The sequence below is a fragment of the Orcinus orca genome, chromosome 13 (genome assembly GCF_937001465.1).
Source record: "Orcinus orca chromosome 13, mOrcOrc1.1, whole genome shotgun sequence".
In the NCBI taxonomy this organism is placed as follows: domain Eukaryota; kingdom Metazoa; phylum Chordata; class Mammalia; order Artiodactyla; family Delphinidae; genus Orcinus; species Orcinus orca.
In genome coordinates this window covers 12287738-12310777 of record NC_064571.1, presented here as the reverse complement: position 1 = coordinate 12310777, position 23040 = coordinate 12287738, and the positions used below count along the sequence as shown (strand labels likewise).

The 23040-nt window shown below is 53.8% G+C and overlaps 1 protein-coding gene across 1 annotated transcript in view; it reads left to right on the top strand.

Moving 5' to 3' along the window:
- Nucleotides 1-2146: 2146 nt before the first annotated feature.
- Nucleotides 2147-23040, top strand: part of PAX8 (paired box 8) — a 28716-nt gene continuing 7822 nt past the window's right edge. The window contains exons 1-8 of the mRNA XM_049696237.1: nt 2147-2205; nt 2635-2832; nt 4542-4630; nt 4912-5037; nt 5275-5450; nt 9659-9779; nt 10236-10442; nt 17302-17403. Of these exons, the coding sequence (XP_049552194.1) occupies nt 2147-2205; nt 2635-2832; nt 4542-4630; nt 4912-5037; nt 5275-5450; nt 9659-9779; nt 10236-10442; nt 17302-17403 (1078 nt within the window). The remainder of the gene's footprint in view (nt 2206-2634; nt 2833-4541; nt 4631-4911; nt 5038-5274; nt 5451-9658; nt 9780-10235; nt 10443-17301; nt 17404-23040) is intronic.

Here is a 23040-nt window from a genome sequence, read left to right as displayed (position 1 = left end):
GACAACTGTCCCCCGGACTATTGTGTTTCAGGCCACGGAGGGCTGAACCAGCTGGGAGGGGCCTTTGTGAATGGCAGACCCCTGCCCGAAGTGGTGCGGCAGCGCATCGTGGACCTGGCCCACCAGGGCGTGAGGCCCTGCGACATCTCCCGCCAGCTCCGAGTCAGCCATGGCTGTGTCAGCAAGATCCTTGGCAGGTAAGCACGAAATTCACCCCTCACCGCCCTCCCTTTCAGGGACTCGTGGGGCGTCCTGCTTGGGCCCCTCAACAGGACCTGAACAGGATGTGGTGGTGCTTCTGGGCTTCCCCCATCTGCTGCCTTCTGCGGTTTCCCGCCCTTCCTTCCTCATTTGTCCATTTCTCCTTCCTTTCATTTCTCCCTCCCCCGTGGTCTCCTTTGCCCCATGTCCCATTTTCTATAGACTTCTTTGTTCCTAAAACAGAATCTTCTCCAAAGGCCCTCCCGCTGCTGAGACCACGGGAAGGGAGCCACTGGGGAGGGGACACACGATCAGAGGTCTAACCCCAGCTTGAGGGACGTCTGAGTTTGTGTGTTTCTCAAACCCTAACTCCCAGAGTACCTGCCACAGAAGCACCGGGGTTGCTTGAGGAAATGCAGGTCCCTAAGCCCCAGGCCAGGCCTACAGCAGCCTCTCTGGGAGCCAGGCCCGGACGCTGTGATTTTTACGAGATGACCAGGTGACACTTACGGACACTAACTCTAGAGCAGCAGTTCACAGCCCTGGCCGCACGGTAGAGTCACCTGGGGAATCTTAATCTGAAAAAGAAATTGATGTCTAGGCCCCGGCCCACCCCAGTTAAGGCAGAACTTCAGGGAATGAGTCCAAGTTTCAGTATAGTGTTAAGCCCTCCTCGAGTGATTCTAATTTCCTGCAACCAGAGTTAAGAACTGCTAACCTTGGGCTTCCCTGGTGGCTCAGCGGTTGAGAGTCCGCCTGCCGATGCAGGGGACACAGGTTCGTGCCCCGGTCCAGGAGGATGCCACATGCCGCAGAGCAGCTGGGCCCGTGAGCCATGGCCGCTGAGCCTGCGTGTCCGGAGCCTGTGCTCCGCCAACGGGAGAGGCCACAACAGTGAGAGGCCCGCGTACCGCAAAAAAAAGAAAAGAAAAGAAAAGAAAAGAACTGCCAACCCAAAGGTTCAGGAGGGACCCAAAGCAGCGAAGCTCTGGACCGACGCACCGCGTAGTCCAGTCTGGAGGCCACTTCGGGTGGGAAGTACCCACACATGGGGGATTCGGGGCTTCGCGTCAGCTCGGTGTACCCGTCTCCCTTACCCAACCTGTAAGTGGATTCAGGAGGAGTTCTGGTTCAAAAAGACCAAAGCCTGATCTGTAATTGAACGTGGAAAGCCCTGCTTTCCTGGCCGAAGTTGTCAGGGAAAAGCGTGGTCCCAGGCTGGGGTCAGGAGATGCGTTCCCAAGATGGGCTGCAGTATCCCACGAAGGGGATGAGTGCCGGAGGGTGGTGACACATAAAGGGAGTTTTTTGTTTTGTTTTGTTTTTAAAGAAGATGTTGGGAGTAGGAGTTTATTAATTAATTTATTTTTTGCTGTGTTGCGTCTTCGTTTCTGTGCAAGGGCTTTCTCTAGTTGGGGCGAGCGGGGCCCACTCTTCATTGTGGTGTGCGGGCCTCTCACCATCGCAGCCTCTCTTGTTGCGGAGCACAGGCTCCAGACGCACAGGCTCAGTAGTTGTGGCTCACGGGCCTAGCTGCTCCGCGGCATGTGGGATCCTCCCAGACCAGGGCTCGAACCCGTGTCCCCTGCGTTAGCAGGCAGATTCTCAACCACTGTGCCACCAGGGAAGCCCATAAAGGGAGTGTTAAAGAGACAGATTTTATTTCATGGCAGAAGAGACCAGAGTTTCCCCAAGGAGGGGAGGCAGGCTATCCTGCTGAGGGATGCGGGGAAGGGGAGTGGAGACCCTGGGAGAATAGGCTCAGCTTAAGGGAGCTGGACGTGGCCAGGGCTCCAGGCCAGACTGGGGTTCCAGAGTCCATGAGGAGCAGCTTCAACTTGAACTGTGTAACCTGGTGGGAAACCAGTGGCTGGGGGTATGGGGTGGGGTGGAGGGGTTTTATGGAGAACAAAGGTGAAACCAGCAAGACAGGGCAGAGGGCCCAATGACCCCCGCTGCCTTCCTGGGGAGGGAGGGGTACAACCAGGATGGCCAAGGAGAACAGTAAGTCCTGCTTCAGCCGAGAACAGCTGGACGGAGCAAACGGCCGCTGTGAACCTGTATGTACCCGCGGAGCACATTCGTCAAAGTGCCCTTTCTAAGAAGGGAGGTGTTTTGTGCCCCATAAGGCGGCTCTCGCAGGTGCTCAGACGCAGGAGACTGGCCAGGGGGACGACGGGAAAGACAGAAGCCAGGTATCCCTGGGCGAGGTCTACTGAAGAGAGTTCTGGTTTGGCAGGGCAGAAACCTACCCATGCAGGGGAAACAGGCAGTGCCGGGAACATCGTGTTGGAGGCCGGCCCTGGGGGCACGATTCAACCCCCCCGCCCCTCCCCAGAAGCCTCGGAGGGGAACGAGAGTCTCTGGCTCAGTTCCTGCCTGAAGACCCCACCTGCTTACTGGGTACTTCTTTGGGGTTCTCTATTGGAGTAGGTACTACGAGACTGGCAGCATCCGACCTGGAGTGATAGGGGGCTCAAAGCCCAAGGTGGCCACCCCCAAGGTGGTGGAGAAGATCGGGGACTACAAACGGCAGAACCCGACCATGTTTGCCTGGGAGATCCGAGACCGGCTCCTGGCCGAGGGCGTCTGTGACAACGACACTGTGCCCAGTGTCAGCTCCATCAACAGGTGAGAGGGACACCGCAGCCAGGGGCCGGGGAACCCGGGCTTTGGGGGAATCATGACGGAGACCTGGCTTGAGTGGAACGGAGCCTGGGAAGGGGCCGCATGCTGAAGAGTCAGGCCGGAAGTGCCCCGGGCCCAGGCCAGGCACCAGCCCCTCCAGCCTCCTCACTGCCATGGGCATCCCCACCCTCACCCCTCTCCTCACCGCACCGCCCTCTCACCCCGTCCCCAACCCAGACTGTACCCACTGCAGTCTCCTTCCCCACACACCACATGTGCTTTCATTCAATAAAAGAAACTTCCTCTTGCATTGATCCTTTCTTGAGCGAGGCACAGGACCCCCTAACTGGGCCCTCATCCAAACACCCACTCATGTGTTTAGTCATTCAATCATTCACTCACCACCTCAATCAATCATTCACTTGCTCACTCACTCATTCATTCACACATAAGTCACTCATGTGTAGGCCCTGGGGACGCACAATCCTTGCCCATGTGGTGCTTACAGTCCAGTGGGAAAACACACTAATCGAGTCCTAATCAAGTGCCCATGCAAACAACTGTAAGAAAAGCAGCTCTAAGTTTGGCTAAGGAGAGAAATGTGAGGGTGTTGAGCTGGCAGAGGGTGACTTTGTTTAGGGAGGTTCTGAAAAGATGCCTGGAGTAAGAAATAACTAAGAAGAGTTAACTAGGTGAAAAGCTGCAGGGGGATGGTGAAAGAAGCTCTGAGACAGCACGTGCAAAGGCCCTGTGGTGAATAGGATCTCATACAAGAAGCTGAAAGAAAGCCAGTAGGTGGAGGGAAGGGGAGCATGAAGTCGGCTGAGGTGCAGATGTGAAGAAAAGGCTGCAGTTCAGAGGCTGGTGACCATGCTGCGTATTCTTGCCTCTGACCCAGAAGCAATGGGAAGAATCTTGGCAGATGTTAAGCCCGAGGCTGACTTGCATTTCAGAAAGTCCACTCTGGCTGCAATAGAAAGAAAAGATTAGAAAGGGTCAAGAGCAGAGAGGCGTGGGCCAGTGAGTGACCCTGGAGGGAGAGTTTGGTGCTGGCAGTGAGGGACGCAGAGAGGGATGGATGCTGGAGAGATTTACAAGGTCAAACCCACAGAACCTGATGACGGGCTCGATGGAGGAGGGAGGGAGGCAGGTGCTGAGCCCCACGTGCATTTATGCCTTGAGCGACCAGGGGGACTAATCGTGAAATGGGAACAGTGCGAAGGACCAGGCATGAGGAGTAAGGTCTTGGGTTTGAGTGTGGACAGGCTGAGTTTGAGGTGCCTTTTTTTTTTTTTTTTTTTTTGCGGCACGTAGGCCTCTCACTGTTGTGGCCTCTCCTGTTGCGGAGCACAGGCTCCGGACGCGCAGGCTCAGCGGCCACTAAAGCCCTGAGGTGCCTTTAGATACCCAAGTGGGATCTCAAAAAGGCAACTGGGGCTTCCCTGGTGGCGCAGTGGTTGAGAGTCCGCCTGCCGATGCAGGGGACAGGGGTTCGTGCCCCGGTCCGGGAGGATCCCACGTGCCGCGGAGCGGCTGGGCCCGTGGGCCGTGGCCGCTGAGCCTGCGCGTCCGGAGCCTGTGCTCCGCAACAGGAGAGGCCACAACAGTGAGAGGCCCGCGTGCCGCAAAAAAAAAAAAAAGGCAACTGGATCTGGGGCATCCAGGAGCCCTGTTTCCTTCTCTTCTCAGGGCCTTTCTTGTCTTCCTTACAGAATCATCCGGACCAAGGTGCAGCAACCGTTCAACCTTCCCATGGACGGCTGCGTGGCCACCAAGTCCCTGAGCCCAGGACACACGCTGAGTGAGTACCGAGGGTCCCGCAGGCACACCCAGCCCCTCGCACACACACACCCATCTGCGTACACACCCAGAGTCACACACAAACACGTCCACACAGACACACCAGGTGTGTAGACTGAGCCCTTCCGTCGGGACACAGCCTTGCTCTGAAATATTCAGGGGTGGAACCACCTCAGACAAGAACCCTGGCACCAGCAGTGCCCCTGACCCCTCCACGGTGGCAGCAGGGGCTCTGAGGGGTGTCAGTTTCACGTCCTGACCCTCCGTCTCGCCCCACTGCAGTCCCCAGCTCAGCCGTGACGCCCCCAGAGTCTCCCCAGTCCGATTCTCTGGGTTCAACCTACTCCATCACCGGGCTCCTGGGGGTCGCGCAGCCTGGCAGCGACAGCAAGAGGAAACTGGACGACAGTGAGTGTTGTGGGAACCAGAGGGCAGGCTGGGGGCGCAGGAGGGCAGTTTGCTGAGGCTCTGATGGGACACAAGCCCCCTGCGGCCCAGGGCTTTCGGGCCTGTCTCTAAGCCACCCTGAGGCCCGGGAGCCTGGTCCTTTCCCTCCCCTGAAGCAAGTCTGCTCCCCAGCTCGGGCCCGGGGGGTGGGTGGACGGGCCCCTGAAAGCTTTCTCCCTGCCTGGGGACACCCGCCAGGTGACCAGGACAGCTGCCGGCTGAGCCTTGACTCCCAGAGCAGCGGCAGCGGGCCCCGCAAGCACCTCCGCACGGACGCCTTCAGCCAGCACCACCTTGAGCCGCTCGAGTGCCCCTTTGATCGGCAGCCGTACCCAGAGGCCTACGTCTCCCCGAGCCACACCAAAGGCGAGCAGGTGAGGGGCCAGCCGGGCGTGGGAGGTTAGCAGACGGGGGTGGGGGTGGGGAGGCAGGGCTCTGAAAGCTCCCTAATCAGCCCGCGGCTCTGGAAGCAGCTAGGAGCTGCCTGATGGGCTCAGGGGCCTGCTTCCTGCAGCTCCAAGGCCGTCCCAGGCTTTGTTTCACCAGACGCTAGCTTCTTCCTCTTCATCTTCCCGGCTCTGTGGCCTTCCCTCACCCACAGCCTCTGAGCTTAGGGCAATGCAGCCAACCACGCCATGCCCCTGCCGCGGTGACTTCCCTAGACGGCGGGGTCAGGTCCCACGCAATAAAGCCGCAGCTCCGGCCTCTACAGCGTGACCTCTACCAGCAGCTCCAGCCCCGCCTCGGGCCACTCACGCCTGCCCACCCCGTGAGCCTTGTTCACACCCCTCTGCCCCAGCACACGGTGTGCCCTCCTCGCAGAATGCCTTTCCTCCCACTTCTCTGCCTGGAAAAATACCACTCGGCCATTATGACTCAGCTCAAGCACCACCTGGTCCACGAATCCTTCCTCGCTCCTCAGACACGCTTCATCTCGCCCGCACCCCTGCTTCTGCACGTCCGGGTGGCGGCTCCCCAGGACTCATGGGGTAGTGTAATTGCCTAGCGGACAGAGATGTAAAGACACAGCCGATTTCTTAAGGACAGGGCAGCATCCCAAAACATCTTTTTTTGTCTCCAGCACCTAACATTGCGCCCCTCTTATAACAGATGCTCAATAAAGGCAGATTGAGCGAATGCCTTGAGAAATCCAGCGCAATAAACTACAAGCTACAAGGGAAGTTTTATTTCCGGTGCTCAGGGCAGGTGAAATGGCTTATCGTGGGTTGGCTTCTGCGAAAAGCTGGCAGAGATGTCCGAGGCCTCCCACAGAGCCCAACAAGGACTCCACACCTCTGTCCGAACTTCCAGGCCCGCCGGCCTCTCGGTTCATGATCTTTTATCAACGCTGCAGTTGCAGTGTCTCCCTACCTCACCCCACCTGGTCAACCAGCTGAGGATTCCCTGGGCCGGTGTCTGCTCACCGCTCTCTGCTGTCATCGGATCTAGGAGCGAGGCGTGCCCGTACATCTTTAAGATCTGAGTAGGCCAATGGTGACGATGCCAATCATCAGCTGGGCCATTGCCAGTGACCGTCTGGGCTGCTGGGCTGGTGCCAGCAACGCAGCTGGGCAGGCATTCTGCGTCAGCGATGTTATCAGCCCGGGCTGTAGCAACCAGGAGGGCTGCAGAGAAGGCTGGCCGTCAGCAGACCTGGGGAGAGGGCCCAGGCGCTCAGCCTCAAGGCAGCACGTGGCTCCCGGGGCAGGGCGGGGCGGGGGTGGGGGAGCCGAATGGGGCCACAGCGGTGGGCCTGCGGGAACCCGCTGTGTGAGACGGAGGCTGCACGAACCCGCGTCCTGGTAGAGAAGAGAAACTCTGCTGCTGAGACCCGCTGGGCCGCAGAGCCATTTCCTGGCTCCGTTCCTGAGCCCCACAAGGGGCCCTGCTTGATTACAAGGAGCCCCGAGACCCAGCACCAAGTTGGCATATGTACGTGGGGAGCCATGCAATGGAAAGTCTTGAGCCAGAGGGACCGCAGGGCCCACCCAGTCCAGTCTCTCCATTTGTGTGGAGATGACCCAGGGCCAGAGAAGGTAGAGAGGGCTTGGGGAAGCGAATGGTTGTGGAGCTCAGACCTGCCGGCCCTGGTTTCATTCAGATCCGTTCACTTCACCTGCTTTAAATACGATGCTCCTATGTGAGTTCTTATTTGAAGACTGGAAAAAGAGAGCCTGAAAACCATGGAAGTACTCCAACCCCTCACCTTACAGATAAGGAGACAGAGGCTTAGCCGTGTCCATAATTGATTCATTCCCTCCCTCAGCCAATCATCCACTCCCTCATTCATTCCCCTGCTCGGTGGTGAGCGGCAGGGAGAACCCAGCCTGTGCCCGGGGCTCCTTACCTCTCCCGCCCTTGGTGCCGTCAGCACTGCTGAAGGAAGACTCCGTGTATCCTCACTGGGCACAGGAAGGCCCTCCGGCCTAGGGAGCGAGGAGAGAAGCACAGGTCCTCACACCTGACCTCAGGATGGGGCGAAGACATGGCCATCTCTTCTGTAAAGTCAACAAGGGGCAAAGCATTCAACAGAAACGTCGTGTGGCCTCATTTCTGGTTGCTATTTACCACGAGGCGTAGTTAGGCGTCTGCACAGCCCTTGTTCCTCTATTTTACAAGTGCAAGAAGCAGATTTATCACCAGAATGTGAATATTATGAAGATAGAGACTCAAGAATTGCGGAGCTTATGACTCTTCACATAACTCTGAAATAGCTATTTATTGAGCATTTGTGTTACCAAGCATTCTGGGCTAAGCATTTAATGTAGGTATATAAAACCTCACTTAATCCTTACATCAGCCTTGTGAAGCAGATTCCATTAGCCCTGTTATACAGGTGAGAAAGGTGTACAGGCTCTGAGAGGTCAAGGAGACTAAAGCTACTTGGCTGGTCCTTGCAGATCCAGGGCTCAGACTCGCCCAAGTCCTAAAGCATTGTGCCCTCTGCTCCCCAATTCAAGTTCAATCCCAGTAAGAAACCCAGTCATCATGGGGATGTTTGAGCCATTCAATGCAACATCACCGAAATGTCTGACTACATAGGTTGGTTTGTCTTTCACTGAATTGCCTAAATTTTAGAAAGTTATAGAATTTTGAGAAAGCATTTGGTATCAAATCAACATATCCATAAAGCATTTTAAACTTTTCTTACACTCTCTAGAAATTAGGCATCTTGTTCAATTTCATTAAGCCGGGCTCTAAGCAACTCCATCCTGCCTAGAAGCAGGAAGCCCCCTCACAAGGCATGGAACCAGAGCGCCATCTAGTCAGTAATTGCTGCTACATGGTAATGGCGCCCTTGTGGCCTCCAGAATTTACTGCCTCTTCCAGAAGTGCCTGGCACACAACCAGAAACTGCTGCGGCCCCTTGGAGAGCCCAGCTCGATGGGAATCATGGAAAGCGATTGCCTTTAGAGGAGCCGTTATGTAACCACGGAGCAAGCCTTGATTTCAGTTTTGCACACTAGTTCACATAGTGCACTTGTGACGGGCGTGATCCATGTACGGGGAGCAGGTGTGTGCTGTCTCGTGCCCCGGTGGGAGGGAGTCATGGTGAGGGGTGATGTACCCTTGCCTTTCATTGAACAAGTTCTTCTTGGAGGCCGTCTTAGGAGATGGCCTGCTCACGTTAGGGGAGGCCGAGTGAAATCTAAAATGAGGTCAGAACTAAGAAAATCCCCAGGTACCTGATAAAGAATTTTTTAAACAAATTAACCCCTCTAATCTTCAAGCTGAACGTGCACATTTATATTTGCTTGGATATGGGGCGGGGGGAGAGAAATCCACCTGTTCTGCTGGGGTATCGGGTGTGTCATTTTATTAAAGGAGAAGATGCCCGGGTCAGGAACTGCTGTCCTCGATTCAGTCTCTGTCTCATACGCACCCGGGACGTTTACCTCTCCGGGCTTCAGGCTCTCGGCATATAAAACAGACAGAATATTGCTCACCCATGTCACAGGGCTGCTGGGGGCAACGGATCAGGATAACACAGGCAAAATCTATTGTCCGCTCTTTTCAAGTGTAAGAAGTGGTCATGTTATCCACTGCAGAGCAGCGGTTGAGAGCATGGGCCCTGGAGCCAGACCCCTGGGGTTTAAATCCTGGCTCTGCCCCCTGTGAGAGTGTGGCAAGTTTCTTGACCTCTCTGTGCCTGCATTTTTGATCTGGAGAAGAATAACAATGACTGGAGTGAAGCAACCTGAACGGTCTCATGTGCCAACTGCCCCAGCCCTGCATCCTGTTCTCTGTGGGCCCAGACAGGGTGAGGAGACCAGGAAGGAGCCCAGCGTCCAGGCAGGGCGTGGTCCTTGGAAGGAGCTGCTCTGTTCTGTGCCTGGCCTGTGCACCACCAGCCGGCATTGAATTCCGGGGCTGCAGAAGGGAAGGTCCTGAGCCTGGGACTGGGAGAAAAACAGGAGGGCTGTGAGTCAGAGAATAAGGGCCAATTAAGCCGGCTAGGTGTAGTCGAGATTGAGCGGGAAGAGGGGACAGAGGAAGGGAGTGTCTCCTGGGGAGACTGGGCTGTTTCTAGGTGGGCCTGCGACCCACGGCCTCTGTGCACTGACTGCTTTTTGCTCGCCAGGGCCTCTACCCGCTGCCGTTGCTCAACAGCGCCCTGGACGACGGGAAGGCCACCCTGACCCCTTCCAATACACCCTTGGGGCGCAACCTCTCGACTCATCAGACCTACCCCGTGGTGGCAGGTACGATGCCCGGAATCTCCTGGGCCATGTGGCCCCAGCTGCCAGGATGGGCTGGAGGGCAGAGCTGGCGGATGGAGAGAAGGAAGGTGTTACGGTCCCGGGCCTGGAGAGGAGAGGGGGGCTATGCTGGCTGGGCCTCCAGGTGGGTCCAGAGGGTCTCGCCTTCTATCCTCGGCCCCGGTCCTCCGCCTGCCCCCCAGCGCGGGGCACACGCAGCCGCGTCTACATTCACAGAGGCACAGCAGGGAGGTAGAGCCGCCCCTCCCCTCCTCCCGCGGCCTGAGGGGCACCGCGTAGCCCCGCCCACCTCCCCCCTCCACGCCCAGCCTCAGGGAGGAGCCCGCCCACCGGCCCCGCGCCGCCGCACCCATCCCGCAGCTCATGGCTTGGTTTGCGCATGTTCCCACCCCATCATCTCACACCCCTCTCTCCTTGTTGTCTCCCTCCCTCCGGCAGATCCTCATTCACCCTTCGCCATAAAGCAGGAAACCCCCGAGGTGTCCAGTTCTAGCTCCACCCCTTCCTCTTTATCTAGCTCCGCCTTTTTGGATCTGCAGCAAGTCGGCTCCGGGGTCCCAGCAGGTGCCTCGGTCCCGCCCTTCAATGCCTTTCCCCATGCTGCCTCCGTGTACGGGCAGTTCACGGGCCAGGCCCTCCTCTCAGGTACGACAGGGAGGTCCCGGGCTGTGCAGCCATCGTGGGGGGAGGGAGGGGGGTCCTCAGGGCTGGACGCCGGTCCCCTGCTGTGGGTCCAGCCCCCTCTCTGGTCCCCAGTCCTCTCCACCATCGCCCCACTTCCTGATTCCTCCGGCAACTTTTGGAGGTGCCAAGATGTGCCCCCCCGAGCCTGCAGAGTCAGGCCGTCGGGGTGGCAGGCACTCTGGGGGTGCCCGGCAGATTTCCAGAACCTCCACCCAAGGCCCCATGGAAGAGCAGGGACCCTAAGGCCAGGAGCCAGGCTCCGTAAAGCCCTGAACACTTGGTCTGGGTAAAAAATACAAAAGAAGGAAGAAAGAAAACTTTGGAGGGAGAAAGGCATTGGCTTTGGGAGCCAAATTCTGGATCAAATTTCTAAAGACAGAGGGTAAGCCCCCGTTGGGTCTCCATAGTGGAACTCTCCTTGTGCCCTGCTTAAGAGTGTCACCCTTGGAGGACACTCAGGCGGAGTGACTCACCAACCCAGGAGAGGTGGGGAGCAGGGACCTCCCATCAGGAACCTCATCCAACTCAAAACATTTAAAGCTGGAAGCATCTTAGGGGCATTTAGAGCAAATGTCTCCTTACACTGATGGGCGACAGGCCCAGAGAGAAGGGCCTGGCCGAGGCCCCTGATCAGGACCATGGTGAGGGCTCCGCCTGCATGCAGCGTGTGGGTCAGACCCCAGCAGAGCTGGGTCTCCCTGGCAGAAGGACATCAGCCCGTCTAGCCAGGGTCTGAGCAGTGGCTGAAAAAGTCAGGGGTGTTTGGCTTGGGCAGGGAGAAGGCCTGAGGTGGAGTGAGGGGTAGGGATGGGGGGCAGAGACCCATAACAGTCTTCGGATACCTGAAGGGCTGCCACAGAGATGAGACAGTTTCAGATGTGGGTCCAAGGCATTGAACCAGGACCCATGGGGGAAGCCAGGAGTGGGCCAGCCCCTTCTGGGCCAGTGGTTTTCAAACTTGCTGGACCTCGCAGCACTCTCTTGAAATGAAACCTTTGACAGAAACCAGGTATCCAAACCAGACAAATGAAGAGCTGCTCTGTCTGAAGTAGGGGCTCTGCCCGCAGAAAGCCATTGGTCTTGAAAATCACTGCAGCAAAAGAACCAGACCTCTGCCCGCCCAGAGGGACCGCACGGTCCTCTTATTCAAGTTCATTGACCCTTTCTTGTAACTGTCTGTATGTTTTATGTCTGTCTGGCACCTAGGATTTTTTTTTTTCCTCTGTGCATCCCTGCGTCTAATGAGGGAGGTCCTCTTGGAAGAGGTGGACACAGAGGCAAAGGATTCATAAAGGAAGCCCAGTGTGTGGGCAGAGAGGCAATGTTTAAGGGGCTGAAGCAAGGAGGAAAGTGTTGACTCAGTGCAGAATTTCAAAAGAGGGTGAAGTCAGCGGAGATGGGTCATTTGTTTTGACCAAAGTGATTAAAGAAGCAAACTCTGTGAGCTGAGTGAAGTGATGTCAGCCAGAGAAAATGGGATGGGGAGGGAGGGAGGGGGGAATAGAAGAGACTCACATCCACTGTGGGGTGGACCGGCGCAGTCACCGGGCAAGACTGCCTGCCTTGTGTGCATGGTGGGCCGGGGCCAGGAGGGCTGGGATGAGGCAGGTAAGGGATGAGGGTGTGGGTGAAGCATGTGGTCACGGGGAGCAGTTCTTCACTTACTGTGGGAGCTGTGGAGAGGCTTGGCAGGACCAGCCAGAGAGGAGCGGGAAGGACAGAGGGCAGTGGGAAGCAGATATATCAGAGCACAGACCCGGGTGGTGGTGTGAAGTGTGGTTGCAACAGCTCAGTGCAAAGTCCCTGCCCCAAAGCTCCCACGCTTTCTCCCCTCCCTGCCACCCTTTTAGGGCTTCAAGCACCCCCAGCCACCATGCAATCACAGGCAGGGGCTCTGAGAAGAGCAAGCAGTGGCCAGGCTTGGAGGGGCTGGGTCCAGGAGGTTGCCGAGAGCAGGAGGCAAGTTAAGGCCGCAGTTCACAGAGCTAGGCCCGCCCCGTGGGTCAGGCACAAGGCCTAGGATGGCAGTATCCATGCTGAGCCCACATGTGGGCCTGGAGCTCCTGAAAAAGCGTCCCCCCCCCGCCGCCTCTGGTCAAGATTGGACCTAAATACTTCCCACGTGGCTGAGCCACCGTGAGCGGACTGGGGGGAGACGGCAGAGAGAAAGCAGCTTGGGAGGGGAATGATCTGGGAGTTCCCTGGAAGTCCAGTGGTTAAGACTTAGCTCTTTCACTGCCGTGGGCCCGGGTTCAATCCCTGGTTGGGGAACTAAGATCCCACAAGCCATGAAGTGCAGTCAAAAAAAAAAAAAAAAAAAAAAGGAGGGGAATGATCTCAAGAGTCTGGGGGCTGGAAACCTATTCAAAGGAGGAAGAGATGAGCTTGAAAAAAACAGAAGGAAGTCAAGCCCAAATTAATCCGAGGTAATGATGCTGCAGACAGAGGAGACGAAGGAGGACCAGGTACATTTTCATTCCATAATGAAATGTCACCTACATGAACCCTCCCAGCTCTCTCCTCCTCTGAGTAGCTTCCTATGAACCCTGCCTGCCACCTCCCGCCAAGTCTTTGCCTGCATCCCCGGGGTCAAGTCCCCTCCCAGCCCAGCGGCTCTGCTAGTGCGATGTCTGGGGTGGTATTTTCTGGGTCTCAACTTCTCCCTAATCAGCCCAGAAAGAAGAAACCTCAGGGTTTGGAGAACAGGAAGATTTCTCCTAACTCTACTCGCAGTTCCCGTCAGATGCCCCAGTATGGGGTCCCAGCACACTGGCCGAGAGCAGTATTGAGGCCGTCCTTGTCCTGGCTGTACCGGGGCTGAGTCCCGCTCAGCTGACGAGAAAACCCTGACTTCGGTTTTATCATCAAAGAGCCCGTTACCCGCCTCCATCCTTTTGTGCAAAATTATATTTAATCCTGCCAAAGAGAGTTCTGGATTGCCATAAATTCTCCTTGCTATCAGGGCAAGATAAGGAGTTGAAAAGAGGTCACAGAGAGGGCAGACATCAAAGGGAGCGGATGAAATGGTCTGAAATCACCTCTACCCTCAGAATTCCTGCGAGTCCTGGCTCTGATCCTGGCCTCTACCGATATTTAGAACATTCACCAGTATTTCTGAGGTGCTAGCGTTCTCTTCTAAAACCCCATTTCCCAGCCAGTCAACGTCGACCTGTGTCTGTGTCAGCTTCTTAAACATAGGACTGTATTGGAAGTATATTTGAGTACAGAGGAGATGGAATTACAAACCAAAGATAAACTTGTGGTGAAGAGCCTTAAAAAATCAATTAAGTCCATAAAATAGGCCGTGGAAGGATGCCTCCAGCCTATGGCTTCTGTGGTTTCATTTCTAAGAAGGTTGCAAAGTTCTTGGCTTTGGGAGAAAACAACATGTTTAAGGAATTGAAGCGGAGTCTTGCGAGACTGGTGGGAAAGTTGATGGTACGGAGTCCGGGTGAAGGCCGTCCTGAAGACTGTCTCAGCAGGCTTTTCAAGGGGGCCAAGCTTCAGGGGAGGAAGCCTTCAGGAGTTTGCTCCAACATCTGATTCAGAAACCTCCGTCCCACTGGGAGAAAGTTAGGTGACTAAGGGGAGACGAAGATTAAAAATCTCAGAATACAGGGGAGTGAGGCTGGTGAATTCCGTTTCCCAAAGAGCAGTTTGGGAGCTAGTTCTCGTGGGACGGGACTCATGGGGGCAGCTGTGACTAAATTAAATTGTGGCTAAGGGGAGCTTGCACCCTGGTGCTCTGCCCACTGAGCTGCAGAGCTCAAGAAACAGCAGGACCAGGTGATGGAAAGGGACAGGATAAGAGTAGAATGAAGGGGAATGTGGGACCACAGGGCTCCAGGGCCGGAAAGAGCTCTGCAGAGCACCTAGGCCAGCCCTAGCCAATAGGTGGCCTGAGAGCCGAGATATACCATCAACCCCAATCACGGCAGACACAGATGCAGCCTCAGAATCCTTCTCAACACAATGCACCAGGAAGCCCCCTACCAATCAGTCAAATATTAATTAAGGTGAGCCCAATTTATAATCTGTCATCTAGCCTAGCTCCTCATGAGACAGACGGGAAGATGCGGGTCAGGAAAATTAAGTACTTTGTTCCTCAGCCACAATCTGGACCTAGATGTCTGTCTGTCTGTCTGTCTCTCTGTCTCTCGGAAGTAGGGAGGGAAGAGGAAAGGGAAAAGGCATCAGGCCCGAATCAGCCACCACCCTATTCCATCACTGTCCTACTCACGTCACGTACACCATGTGTCCTCATCCTGCCCGCACAGGCTTCATGTCACTCCTCGCCTCTCATGGGCTCTGGTACCTGACCAGGGGCTTCATCCCAGGGTCCAAGGGGCTGACTCTGAGAGCTGATTGTATTGCGGTCTTTTTCGAAGAAAGATCAGATTTTCCCTTAGTGTCTCTTCTGCCTACTTCTCCCTCTCCTTCTAAATATACTGAAATTTCCCTTTCCTCACCTGTTTGGCCAAGCCCTCATTTGTTCAGGCCTGTGTCAAGTGAACTGAACCCATCTGTCGGATTCCAGTGGGTTCCTTTCCGTTTGGTCCCGCACCGACCACTGCTGGACATTATACTCAAACAAATTAGGAAAGTAGGGGGTGTTGTTCATTTTTACCAAAACATTCACAGAGTTTTAAATAATGAATCGATGGCTCCTTTCCAATAGGATTTATTCTATAAGGTTTCCCTTGACATGTAACAATTTATAGAATGTGTCCGTTGCACGAATCAGTGTTCACCTGTGGCATGACACCTTAGCTCTGAATTATGTTGATAACATTCTGGTAATAGTAATAAGGTGTGTAAGTCTACTCTTATTTTTTATGCCATTTTGCATGTGAAGAAACTGAGGCTTGGGGTACGTCGGTGGCTGGTCTAGGGCACTTGGAAAATTAGTTGTAGAAGCAGAATGAGGACCAAAATCCTCTGGTTCCTAGACCCTTCCCTTCAGAGGAAGGGCAGAAGTCCAGTAGGCCTGGTCTTGTTTGTTGACCCCCCCAGACTTGGACTTGGCTCCAATGCCCATCCCAGTCTATCCCCATCATGACTTAGCGCCTAGCCTTGCTAATTTAGCATTCTTGCTTACTGCTGTATCCCCAAGTGCTGTGAAAAGTGCCTAGGGTATCAGAGTTACTCAATCAGTATTTGTCAAATGAATGAACTGTCTTCAGGGAACCTCTAGAAATAGAGGTAAGGAGGGAGTTACTGCTGTATTGACAACTTACAGGGTTCCATGCGAGGTACCTTCCCTCCCATTGTTACTAGGCACCCCCTGAAGGGCCCGACATATGAAGGACCTCTGGGGGATGGATGGGAGGAAAGTTGGACAAACAGTGCCATGGAAGGGGTGGACTTGGTAAGTTGGTTGACAGAGGCTCACAGCGAGCCTATGTAAGTCCTAGGAGAGAAGGTAGCCCCCAGTGTGGAAAAGGTAAAAACATTCTGGTAATGGTGATAATCTAAGACACAGGTTCTCATTCCGAGGTGATTTTGCCCCCCGGGGCCATATGACAATATCTGGAGACATTTTGGGTTGTCACACTGAGTGGGAAGTGCTACTGGTATCTAGTGGGTAGACCCAACATCCTACAATGTGCAAGACAGTGCCTCACAGAGAATTATCTCTTCCCAAGTGTCGATAGGTCTGAGGTTTAGAAACCTTGTAAACGTCACCGAGAGCTAGGACGACCCAATAATTTCATCATTCAAACGGGGGCATTTTGAGAGTGGAATGGACTTATTCCTAAATATGCTGGGACGGTGTTCATGACCTGGGCAGAACAGGATGCCTTGTCACCTGGCCAAGAGTCCTTGGATGGGGCAGAATCTCATGGGCCTGCAGGACATGGGGCAATGGAAGAAGGGACACGGGTGAAGCACTGTGGTTGTTGGCACGTGGTGTAGATGGAGAGAAACTCAGCAGGTCAGGTGGGGTCTCCAGAATGGGAAGGTTTGACTACCTGATGTCGAGGAGAGGCAAAGCCAGGGAAATCAGGGCTTCACAGAGCAGCCTCTGTGTCACCAAGGCCAGAGAATTACCCACAAATTACAGATAAACAAAGAGAGAGATGGTTCTTTTCAGGAATGGCATGGACAGATGTCAGTGGTTCATGGGCATGTGTAAACACTGTCTGTCAGCCCACATCTCCTTTCCAGGTCAGGAAAAGGCAATATGTTTCACGTCTCTTGCAGTTCTGATAGGCTGTATCCACCCGAAAGGCCAGGTCCAGGGGCAGGAACCTCCCTCTGGCTCAGCAAAGAGTGCAGTGATTGATTAGCGATGTCTGCCACATGTTTGAAAAAGGAGAGTGATGGGCCCACAGGACACACCTTTGCCGTCCCTTCACAGGGCCTTGTTCCCGGCTCTCCTTGGAGCTGGAGATGTGAGCTTTGAGTCCAGTGGCCTCTAACATATTTATTTAGGTCAGGCTGTGCCGGCTGCTATGTGGATGCCATGGGGGACCACAAAGACCCAGAAGACATAGCCCTCAGCCTCCCTCCGATACCATGACATTTTTATGGATGAATAAGATTTGTGTCAATAAAATCATTGGAGAACAGGGAACAATAGAGGACTGCAGTAACCAGGACACCCTGCATGGTGGAGCCTGTGGCCTGGTCAAGGCCAGCCAAGGAGAGAGGAGCCTGGGCTCAGAGGAGGAGGGCGGGGGAGGAAGTGGGTCTGGAGAAGGACTCGGGAGAGAGTGGGAATGGCAGAGGGAAGGCTTGCTGAGCCCCAGGGGAGCGAGACAGTAAGTACAGGAGCCCACAGTGGCCCACCTGATGACACTTTGCTGTATTTTTGCAGGGCGAGAGATGGTGGGGCCCACGCTGCCTGGATACCCACCCCACATCCCCACCAGTGTACAGGGCAGCTATGCCTCTTCTGCCATCGCAGGCATGGTGGCAGGTAAGGGGAGGGGCTGGGCAGGAGGGGAAGCATTGCAAAGAGGAAGTGGCGGCCCCAGGCCGAGCAAGAGAGGACGAGAGGTGAGCTGTGCCCCTCGCATAGGCTTCCCGAGGGGCAAGGAAGCGTGGACCGAGAGGTGTATCTTCTTATGAATGCCTGGAGAAGAGACTTCAGTGCAGTCCTGGCTCCATAACTCTCTCCAGCTCAGCCCCCTTCTTCCCAGATGCTCCTGTGTTACCCACCATGATGAAAAGGGAGGGGCTGGGACAGCCTGGTGTCCAGATCGGAGCTCTGCCGTTTCTTCCAGTGATTCAGTGAGCCTTGATGCGGAGGCCGCTGGGGGCCATCGGAACACTGTGACCTAAACCTAAGCCCAGCCTACAAGCAGCCCGTGGTCTCCCAGTTATTCCACTCTGGTGAATCCCATCTACCCTTCCTGTAAAATCTGAGTTTGCGTGGTGTTGGTGATGATGGCGATGAAGACGGTTGAAATACAACCTTCTTCACACCTCACGCTCACTCAACCCTGCACGGGCGGGACCCGTGGCCGGAGAGCTCCAAAGGTACTATAAAGTGTGAGACGAGCTGGGAGTACTTCTCCATCATCACTTGGACTGTCCTGGAATCCTCCCTGCCAGTCACTGGGGTCTCTTTATCCACCAGTGTGGTCATCACCCAGCAGTGACCCAGGGTATCAAGGTTTGGGCAAGTAAAGACAATGAGAGTTTCTTCGGGCGAGTCTCACTCTTTTAGGAAACATACAGGAAGGGCCCCAGGATGGATAGGGTCGAATAGAGCCATGCGCAGCGCCCAGAGAGGCCTGAGGACCTGGAGCTTCTGGAAGGGAGCTCTGAATCAATCAGGGCATCTGTGACCTTCCTGCCAGCCCTGGAGCAGCCTCTCTGGCTTTGACTCCAGAGACTCAAGGCGTTCACCCAGGCCTGCTTCCCTCCCCCACTGGCAGGGGTTAGTCTTTACCAGCCACCCACTCGGGTGCCCTGTGCGAGGCAGGTGGGCTGGGTTCTCCCGGGCAGAGGGAGGGGAGGAGGAGGGCGGGAGGGAAGGAGGCTCTGCGCTCCCTGGGAACCCGCTGAGCGGGCACTTGTCGCTGCCTGGTTACCGTGGCGATGTGCTTAATGCAGCGTTGAAAATACAGAATACTGACTCCTCTCTCCCTCCTGGCCCCAGACTCCCTCCCTCCCTCCCTTCCTCTTCTGGAGCGTGAAATGAGATTGGTCCAGATAAAAAAGGAAAAGATTTGGTTATTTTTTTAAGAGTGTGGATAATGGGGCCCTCAATCAAAATCCCAGGCTCCAGTCGGCTCCCCCCATTCCCCTTCCAACCTCTCCACCTTTCCCTGCCGCCTGCTTGGAAGGGGAGGAGGAGATGTAAAGCACAGGGCTTTTCTCTTAATTATGGATCATTCCCGGGGGCAGGCCCAGGGCAAGGGGTGGTTCCTGGGGCCCAGAGTCTGACCTGTGAGGTAGCTGGAAGGCTTGGGCCTCTCATCAAAGGCCCCCAGGTTGTTTCCATAAAGACCTCACCCTGAGTGGGTGTTGTGGAAAAAAAATAAATAACACAAGTAAAGCACGGACTGCAAAGTGAATTCCAAGAGGGGGCTTGCTTGGCAAGGTGGATGGGCTCCCAGTAAGTTACATGCAAATCAGTTTTCAGAAAGTACAATGTTATTTAAATGCATCCCTGGTTCCCAGTAACTCCATGGTGCAAATGAATTCTTAAGGAATTTCTTTATAGAAAAAGTATTCGTGTCCATCTCTTACCAGTGGTTACAATCTCCAAGTTGACTGAAGCGAGATTCCTTCCATTAAAATCAAACCTTCATTGAGCACCTACTGTGTGCTAGGTACAGACAAAGTGCTCAAAGCAAGGCATACCAATGACATTCTTCAATCAATTGTGGAAGGAAGGACGAGATCATTTGTCAGGCACTTTCTGTGTGCCTGGCCATTCATAGGTATACATTTATTTCTCATTTAATCCTCACCATAAGACTGGGAAGCTGGTATGATCTTAGTTTTATGTAGATAAGGAAACAAGCGTAGAAAAGCGAAGCAGTGTGCTCGGGCTCGTAACCATACTAAGTGGCTGGGTTGTTCAAACACAGTTTTTTTGATTTCAAATCTAGCATTCTTTCAAACCTAGCGTACTACACCACGCTGCTTCCCACCATACCGGAAATAATGACATGTGTTATAGGAGAGCGACGTAGGAACCAGACCAGGGCACAGATTTCTCTTATCCATTCATCTTCTCTTGTGCCTTCTAATTGTTGTTGCTGTTGTTCCTGTCTCATTGATACAGTTAATGACCCTCTAACCGGTTCTGGAGCTGTACCGAGAGCTCCGATAGATGGATCCATCCACCCATCTCTCCATCTTTCCATCCATTCATCTTTACACACAGTTTTACATACATCCGTGTATCTTGTCATCTATTCTTCCATCCTTCTATCATTCGTCCTTCTATTCATCCTTCCTTCCACCCATCCATCCATCCACCCATCCATCTACCCATCCTTCTATCCATCCATCCCTTCTTCTATCCTTCCATCATCCATCCATCTATCCATCCGTCCTTCTATCCATCCTTCCATACATCTTTTCATGTATCCATTCTTTCATCTATCCATTATCCACCCTCTCAACCATCCTTGCATCCTACCATCCATTCACCACTTTTCACTTAACAGATAGTGGTTGAGGATCTATGGTATGGGATGCTGGGGATATAGCAGTGAACAAGACAGGAGCTTACAGCCTAAGAGTGGAGAAAAAAAGTGTAGTAAGAAAGTCAGTGAATGAATAAACAAGATAATTTCAGATAGTGATAAGCACTTGGAAGACAATAAAATGGGATGATGTAATACAGAGCCACAGGGAGAGAAGATTACTTTAGATTGGGTGATCCAGAGAGACCTCTCTGAGAAGGTGTTCAAAGCGGTCAGCCAAGTGATAAACCGGGGCAGACCGACCCCAGCCCAAAAGAACAGCGAGTGCAGAGGCCCCAAGGCGGGAACTGGGTTAGCATGACCACACAGAAAGAGGGCAAAATATCCAAGAACAGTGAGTGAGTGGCGAAAGCACTGCAGAATGAGGAGATGTTGTATGTGGATGGGTCGAATTTGTAAACTACTCAGGCCACTGGGAAAACAAATTGCAGACAGTCAAAAGAGGAAGCACAGAGACCAACTGACCAATTGAAGGACAATTGCAGTAGTTCATACAGGACATAACAGTGGTGGGGGCCATGGAGGTAGCGGGGGAGGAGGGGAACAGAGACACTGAGGATGGATTTTGGTGGTAGAGCCAACAGCACTTACTAGTGAACTGGCTGTAGGGGTTCAATGACAGGGGAAACAAGGATGAGTCCCTGGTTTGGGGCTTGGGAAACAGCATGGATGGTGGTGACAAGTATATATGTGGGAGGTTAGAAGAGGAAGAGGTAGAGTATTTGGCATGTGGAAGTCAAGAGTTCTATTGGGCCATATTAGGATTGAGACACCACCTAGATAACCGGTTTAATACATCAGTAGACACATGATGTGTGTCTGAAGTCAGGAAAGAATCCTGACTAGGGCATAAATTTCAGCCATTGTACAAAGCTGTTATTTAATGCCAAGGGATTACACAAGATCACTAGAAAGAGAATGTGAATGGAAAATCACAGGAGGCTCACAAACCCAGCCCTGGGATTCTTCAGCATTCAGAGACATAGCAGAGAAGGAACGGGCAAGGCCAGGGAGTCAAAAAGGCCCTTGGGTTGGGAGGCCAACCAGGAGAACTGGCATCATGAAACCCAAAGGCATGGAGGGAGTGATGAACTGAATCAAAGTCGGCTAAGAGGTCGAGGGGGGTGATGGACACGGAAGTGACCACTGGAGGGATCGGGGTAGAGGTTGCAGAGATTTGAAGAGATCAGCGTTGGCCTGATTGGAGGGGAATGAGGAGGTGAGGGCAGAGACCATGGAGCAGAGAAGGGCTGGTAGCTGGAGAGGAATGTGGGGTAAGAAGAGGATTTTTAAAAGAGAAGATGGCGGAGCATGTATGCTGGCTAAGGCAGTGATGAATTGGAAAGGGAGACGTTGATGAAGAGGAAAGAGAAGGGATAAACTGTAGGGACCAAATCCTCAGAAAGGGGAGTGAGGCAGGATGCAGAGCAAAGAGGATGGGTTGACCTTTCATGGGTGCAGGGACATTTCATCTGCTTTGGCTGCAGGGGCCTTGACAGATCTGATGGTGGGAGGATGCTGCAGCCAGGGGGTGTACCACCTCCTGAGTCTCGTACCCTACTCCAACTTCTAAGTGACCGAAGCAGATAGGTACTCTGTAAGTGTGCGTTGGATAAGTGAATAAGTGAGCGAGTGAGTGAGTGAATGCACGAAGAAGTAACACAGGGAGAGGGCAAACACATTGGACTTTCCACCTCTCTTCCTGTCCTTCGGAGCCACTGAGGTTGGCATTGGGTGAGGTGGAGTCAAAGCCTGAGGGCGTTGCTGGGCAACCAACGTAGAATCGGCTTCTTCCAGGGTGCGCTGAACCCAGCAGTAAGCAGGACAGGCTGCCTTGTGAACGCAAGAAGAAGTGCTGGGGGCTAGGGTCCTAGCAGGCCCTAAGGGAGCATGTGGCCTCGGGCAAATGTCCCTCTCTGCGCAGCAGCTTCTTCACTTGTGAAATGAATGGTTGGATGAGATCATTTCTTTTCCTTTTTACTATATTTAATTTAAAACAATTCTCTTTGATGTGACCATTTTTAAAGTCTTTATTGAATTTGTTACACTATTGCTTCTGTTTTATGTTTTGGGTTTTTTGCCACGAGGCATGTGGGATGCTAGCTCCCCGACCAGGGATCGAACCCATACTCCCTGCATTGGAAGGCGAAGACTTAACCACTGGACCGCCAGGGAAATCCCTGGATGAGATGATTTCTTAGTTTCTGGCTTTCTATTTTTATCCCTTTGCTTTTCTTCTCCCTCCCTTCTTATACATGTATTTCTTGGGCTCCTGACCTGTGTTAGACTTAGTCCCCGCCCCTAAGGAACTTCCTGTTGCTCAGGCTTTAACACTGGTTGGATGACTGGTGTGAGGCTCTACTGAGCTTTATTTCAGCACCTACCTAATGGGAAAATCAGAAAAGCTAGCATTTCTTCACTGCTTCTTATATTCCAAGCATGGCGCTCATGAGCATTTGACGTGTGTTATCAGATTGAATCCTCAGCAAAACCCCATGAGATAGGGACAATAATCTGCCCCATTTTACAGATGAGGAAACCAAGGCTCAGAGGGGTTCAGTGACTTGTCCAAGGTTGCACAGCTAGGAAGTGGAGCATGGAGATTTGGCTCCAGGAAGGCCAGCTCCAGAGCCAGGCAGCTTCGAGCCTCTCTTCTAGACTCTGGGAAGGAGATCAGGAAGGAACTACAGAAAGCACGAGGCTCACAACAGCAGATCAGATTCTGGAAGGCAGTGTGGATTCACCGGAGCTCAGGGTTGGCGGGAACCTGGCTTTGTGGATGAAATTGTCTCTAAGTACATAAATGGATGATCTGGGATTTCAAGTTAAGAGCCCTCAGGTCAACTTCTGCTCTGCCATTTCCCAACTGCATGATTTGAGGCCCCCTA